Source organism: Quercus lobata, chromosome 7, assembly GCF_001633185.2.
Source record: "Quercus lobata isolate SW786 chromosome 7, ValleyOak3.0 Primary Assembly, whole genome shotgun sequence".
NCBI classification, from domain to species: Eukaryota; Viridiplantae; Streptophyta; class Magnoliopsida; order Fagales; family Fagaceae; genus Quercus; species Quercus lobata.
The window spans coordinates 45,089,504-45,096,494 of NC_044910.1; the positions used below are offsets into that span (position 1 = coordinate 45,089,504).

At 29.3% G+C, this 6,991-nt stretch overlaps 1 protein-coding gene across 1 annotated transcript; it reads right to left on the reverse strand.

The window, feature by feature from the left end:
* Nucleotides 1-590: 590 nt before the first annotated feature.
* Nucleotides 591-1,891, reverse strand: LOC115953276. Its single transcript, XM_031070871.1, has one exon. It carries the CDS (start codon nucleotides 1,712-1,714, stop codon nucleotides 695-697), a length of 1,020 nt encoding a protein of 339 aa, XP_030926731.1. The 5' UTR covers nucleotides 1,715-1,891; the 3' UTR covers nucleotides 591-694.
* Between the last annotated feature and the right edge of the window lie 5,100 nt (nucleotides 1,892-6,991).

Sequence of the window (6,991 nt, forward strand, 5' to 3'; positions counted from 1 at the left end):
CATAAAGGTATTATACCAATAGGCTTTCAACCAATATTGAAGTTGGTCAGTTAAAAAATTCAGAATCATGTTTCATATTTATTATTCTTTATACTATAAGATTATCCCCTATATATCAAATAGTCAGAGATATGAACATGTATTGCAATAAGATGTGAGGGTCACCTCATAAAGGTATTATACCAATAGGCTTTCAACCAATATTGAAGTTGGTCAGAGTATCCAAAGATACTTATTATATTAATCAAAATCCCATTACCCCAAGCCAGTCCATAAAGCAAAAGCAGAAAACACTGAGAACAGTCCCAAACTTCTCGTTCCATGAAATTTGTTGAAAAACACAGACTGATTTAAATGGCACAAACAAATAAAAAGTAATAAATACAGACAGCTACCCATGAGGAGTGGCAGAGCAAAGCGCAGCAGATAGATAGATATAGATGAATACAACTATTTCATTTCTTTCAGCTTTCAGCGTACGACCAAACTTAACTTTTTTTTATATTACCATAGAACCATAGAGATTCTCTCCTCTCTCTCTCTCTCTATATATATATATATATAGCTCCACATGTAATTTTCTTTTTCAATATAAAAAAAAAAAAAAACAATTCAATTCAGCTGCCCAAAAATATTTTCAATTCAGTAAAAAAATAAAAATAAAAAGGGGTAGAGATTATAATAATGGATTTAATCACAAAACAGGTTGTGAGTTTGAACTAGTGAGACCCAACCTTCTTCTTTTCCAGAAATTATATTCTGGAACAAGCTTCTCTCCGGTTCTTGCTGGTTCTGATTTACACCTTGTGAGTATAAGAGGCCCTACAGAGACATCTACAGCTTTCAATTCTTCAACGTTTGAGGAGCTGAGGAATCCTTCTTTAATTGAACCTTCGAATTCTTTCAAAAACTCCAACTTTTTCTCGGTTTCGGGAGCTATCCTCGATTCTTGATCCGAAATTGACTCGCTTGCCGATGTGGGTTTCGCTGTATGCTCCGCATGTTCCTCGTCTCTGTTGTTTTCTTGCTCTGTTCTTTTCCTCTGTTCCTCTATTTCCTCTGTCCCGAGCGGTGATTCCCAGAATCTACTGGCCAGAGATGAAGATCTGTACGGAGCAGATCTGCACCTAGTTAACAAAAAAGCATTCTTTGGTGGTGAACATGAATTAGACACAAAGACCTTAGCTAGAACTTCTTTTTCAAGATCTTCTTGTTCTTGTTCTTCCTCTTCCCCATCTTCTCGCTCTGAAAATTCAATTTTATTCCCAAATTTCTGTTCAGATTTTGGTGAATCTTGTCGAGTTTCGCCTTTTCGTCGAAAACCCACTTGAAAAAACAAGACCCACTTGCGCCAAGCCGGCCCGCAACACCTGGTTTTCCTATTCAAGGCAATATGGCGGCATAACAGAGCATTTTGGAGCCATTTGCACCTGCGTCTTGTCTTGGCTCCGACACGGCGGTTCCGAGCCTTGCAGGGTTGTTTGTTGGAGGAGCGGCGGACCCGGACTTGGCCCATGCATGTGACTTTTGGAGAAGTTGGTTCTTGAGTTTCAATGGCAGCGTTGGAGTTCCTTTTGTTGCGAACAAACATTGGGCTTGAACGTGCCCTGCCTCTGCTTCTGCTCCCCACATTGGTCCTCAGAAACCTCATCAATGGTGGTGGGAACTTCTCAGTCCGACCCGGACTCGATATGGGTTTTGTGGATAGCTTCATTTTCAAACAAACAAAAAAAAACTCTCTCTATTTCAGTTTTCTCTCTCCACTGGACTCTGTTTTTTTTTTTGTTTTTTTTTTGTTTGAGCTTTGTTTATGGAAGAGAGAAGAAATGGGGTGTCTTAACTCCTATGTTATAGCTATATGTGGCTTTTATCTCTCATGTGTTGTGCACCTGTGCTTGTGCCAAAGAGATTTATCTTATTTTATTTTATTTATATAATTTTATTTAATCTTTGCACGGATGGGTAGGATCCACTGTTAAGATTTTATCTATATTTCGAGGTTGTAAAATAAGTCTTGTTGTGTTTGTTTTGTTGTGCAGTCTTCTGTTTGGCATGGCTGGCACTTGTGGTCGGTTCTAGACTTCTAGTAGGAAATTTCTTCCAAAATTGTTTACCTCCAAATTTAGTTTTCCTTCCTTCTAGTTATTTAATTTTTGACGTGCATCAAATTCAAAATATTTTTATAATATTTGTTTTACAAATTATAAATGATATGTTGTTATTGATTTTCATTTGAATCCAAGATTTAAATTATTTTATTACCCACTCATAATAACTAATAACAACTCATCATTTATAATTTATTGTAAAAAGATTATAGAAATAGATTTTTTTTTCTTTCCTTTTCTTTTTTATTCGAAACGTAAAATACGTTAAGAAAATGTCAATAAGTTGAATTATAAGACTCTTATATATTATGTGATGATTTAATCTTTATACGAGCATCTAGGACTATTTACACATTATCTACTTATCCCAAAAAAAAAAAAAAAAGTGGATAGTGTGTAAATAGACCAAATTGGATTAATATTTTAATAATCTTATGATTTAGTATCTATTTGGTAAGATTATTTTTGTCAACTTATTTTTTTTACTATTCATGGGTTTTACTACATTTGTTGGTACTATTCATGAGTCTCATTGTATTATTTCAACTAACTTTTATCTTTATCTATAATACTTTCAACAAAAAATTTATAGTTTCAACAAAATAAGCAGATCCCAAACAGACTCTTAATATTTAAAAATTTAGACTTGCTAAAAAAAAATTAGACTTAAATGGGAAAATTAGACTTATAAGTTTCACCATAATTCATTTTAGTTTTATGAGTTCCAAGTTTATTCAATTAAGACATTTTCAAATTTATTTAATTAATATCTTTTCATCATCTTCAGTTAAATTTTTTATTAAAAATTTTTTGAAAATATTTTCAATCATTAATTTGATTCTTTTTTAAATTTGAAGAAAAAAAATTAAAAGTTTGGACAATTAAGCAATATTAAACAAAATTTGATTGAGAGACCTTAATTGAATCTACTTAAAACTTAGAGGATTAAAATAAACCAAAAAAAATTGAAATAAATTCTATTTATATTTTAAGTGTTAGTTTTGTATTTTAGCCAAAATTTTAATATACTTGGAATTGAATTTTTTTAATTTGAAGAAAAAAAAATTAAAAGTTTGGACAATTAAGCAATATTGAACAAAATTTAATGGAGAAATCTTAATTAAATCTACTTAGAACTAAAAGGACTAAAATGAATAAAAATAAATTTTGAATTAAATCCTACTTATATTTAAATGTAAATTTTACATTTTAACCAAAATTTTAATATAAATGGAATGACTAGATTGGTATGAAATCTTTATTCAGAAACTGCAATTTTGTTTTTATTGTTTTGAAGCACAGTTTCTGACTTACTGCTATTCTGGGGGATTTGTTGTAGCGTATGGAGTAAGACAATTGAATCGAGTAAATATTGTAGAGAGAATAACTGTTAGATCTTTTTGATTTTGTTTGGGTTTTTTGTCGGTTTTATTTATAGCAATAGTAACAGTGATACCATTTTGAGCCTAGGAAAAGTGACTGATTGTCAACTTTTTCTCAGGCCTCAAGAGTCAGACTCTGGGTTTGTCCACTGAGTCACTCAACAATCCATGATTGGTTTGTGATTGATGCACTTCTGTTACTACGTCATGAAGTAATTAACTTCTTTAATCTTTCTTCAACAAACTAAACTGCGTCTCGCTTAATCAAGTAATATTCTTTTCTTTTTCTTTTTTAATCAAATATTATTTTTAGCCATCATATTGAATGATGTTAATTTACCCAACCTTCTTGAGTTGAGCCTGAAAGATTCTCCTATAATCCATTTATGTAAATGTTTAAGGTTGTTTGGGAAGAGATTACCCAACCTTCTTGAGTTGAGCCTTCTTGAGTTGAGCCTGAAAAGATTCTCCTATAATCCATTTATGTAAATGTTTAAGGTTGTTTGGGAAGAGATTACCCAACCTTCTTGAGTTGAGCCTGAAAAGATTCTCCTATAATCCATTTAAGTAAATGTTTAAGGTTGTTTGGGAAGAGATTTGTAGTAATGTTATTTAAGTTTGAAAATATGTGTGAAAATACGTGTTGTAATATTTAAATAACAATTTTTGTCGTTTAAACACCATTACTTAATCAAGCAATATTCTTTTCTTTTCTTTTTTAATCAAATATTATTTTTAGTCATCATATTGAACAATGTTAATTTACCCAACCTTCTTGAGTTGAGCCTGAAAAGATTCTCCTATAATCCATTTATGTAAATGTCTTAGGGTTTTTTAGGTAGAGATTTCTAGTAATGTTATTTAAGTTCTGTGAAAATTCGTGTGAGTGAAAATATGTGTGAAAATATATGTTGTAGTGTTTAAATAACAATTTTTTGTCATTTAAACACCGGGCCTAAGTTCCCCATGGAAGAAAATCTCACTATTTTAGTAAAGAAATGCTAATAAATGTTCTTAAGGTAATGATTAATAATCCATTTAAAGAATGTTTTTATGGGGAAAAAAAAGTAATTAATGTTTTGATAACTTTTTCTATTTCTCATAAAAGTTATATCAAAATTTTACTAAAATGTATTGTTAACCATTACCCCAAAGGTACTCATTAGCATGACCCATTTTAGTATTGTAGTGCAATATTATATTTATATGATAGTATAAAATAAAAGAAATTATATTTTTTTACCATTAGAATTGTTTTCATTTAGGTCCTAAGACTGATTCTTATGTTAACCCTTAGGAGGAATTCAAAATATAAATAAAAAATTATTTTGTTGACACTTAACAATTATTATTGAAAACAAAGACAAACTTGAAGAGCAACAAAAAAAAATCTCAAACTTTAAAGGACAAGTTTAATTTATTCAAAAAAAAATATATATATATATTTTATATTCATTTAACTTAAAAAAATAAAAAATAAAGTAGTCTATAATATACTAAAAATAAAAAGAAACTCACATACCTCTCTCTCTCTCTCTCTCTCTCTCTCTCTCAATGTAGCTCTTGCAAACCGATCACCATAAAACCACTTAATATGCATTTACTTCCTCTCTTTAACCATTACCATAAAACCACTCATACATATACTTCTCTTTCATCATTGCTTTCACTCTTACTTATAAAATCATTTGCATCAATCACATTTAAAATAAATAAGTTTATTTCATTTTTTTTTAATATATGTTATGCTTTATATACAATTTATGTGAACAATTCTATTAATTGATTCTAAGTGAATACGTCTTTAATCATAAAAATTAAGAGTATTGAGTCATTTTATTGTTAAACTTTTTACTAATAATAAAAAATTAAAATCTCACAAATAAACATAAAATATCTCGCTTTCACCTTAACTTATCAATTCATGGTCAAAACAACCCTAACTTATCAATTCATGGTCAAAATCCAACTCACTTCCCTTAAAAATTAAAAAAATTTAAAAAAAAAAATCCAACAAGTAACTCTTGTGCTATTTAAGTTAGGTTCTCATTAATATTGACCCACCTTATTCAGGAAAGAGTTAAAACTATTGTTTTTTATATAAGTTAATCTAATATTTCTTTTGAGATAAGCAGAATTATAAAAGTTCTATCCACTTTTCTTCTTCCTTTTCAAATTAATTCACAAATAAAAAATCTCTTGAGCTATAACTTGACTAAATAAGTAAATAGTTTGGCAAGTTCAATATGCAGAATTTATTACTTGCTTGGATAAATTTTATTTGCTACCTAATTTTATTTATCAGTTTAAACTTCAGAGCTTTAAGTGAAGGCATTAAAATCAACAGTTAAGACTCTTCCCTTCTACTCAAAAACAGCAGTTGCTATACCTACAAGGTAAAAGCAGTGGTTAAGTCTCATAATGGTTTGATCAGTGCCCAACAAGCTAATTCATTTTTGCTTAAGATGTGGGTCTTGCCAGGGGGTCATGCTGGGGTCTTCATTCGTCAATGATCATAGGTTGAAGGGTACTAGACTACTAGGGTAGAACCTAATTGGTTAAAAACCTTTGTGTATGTTTAGTAAGCCTAATTTGATGAGAGTTTTAAACAAATAAATTAATTGATTTGATATCTCAATTAAATTGCAACAAACGGCACCTTACCACCACTCATTTGTAAATTTTTTACTTTTTTTTTTTTTTTTTTTTTTTTTTTTTTTTTTTTTTTGTGTAGGTTTAACTTTTAAGTATCAACCAGCTTATAACTTGTGTATACGTTTGGAAATGTTGAACAATATTGATAAAGAATAACAAAAAATGGAACAATTTTATGTGTATTCATTTTGAATTTTTTAAATTTTAAATTATTATTATTATTATTCAAGGGAAAAAAATGTAGATTATTGTCCTGAATGTTGGATAAGGAATTTGATAGCGTGAAATACTATGGTTAATAACAATCTTTTAAAAAAGTTTTGAAGTAATGAAATTGTTTGTTTATCAATTGGGATTTGAAATAAAAACAAAATTGAAATCCACATTTAAAAGTATCTCATTCCTGGTAATGCTAAAGTTTTGTATTATGTTTATGTATGCAGTGATGAAAAAGTGGTCTTAAAGTCTTACATATGAATTACTTATAGTCATATATTAATGTTAATGTTTCTACAATTTGTTGGATCTATTAATTGTAAAAGAAAAAAAAATATAGTGTCGCATCTATTAATCAGAAAAAGAAAAAGTTATAGTGGAATTATATTGAATTATACGAGAACTTGTTGCATCTATCAATTGTAATAGCAAAAATTTATGGTGGAATTATATTAGATAACATGATGTTAAATCACAAATTTGCAAGTTATCTTACCACTCATTCTTAATCTCTTGTACACAATTGCAATGTTTGAATTTCCCCCTTTACTGAGGAAAATAATATGAATTAAGAGTTTTCTATCTAATTCTATCTGACATGTGATCTGTTTAGAATGTTATGGATATTTT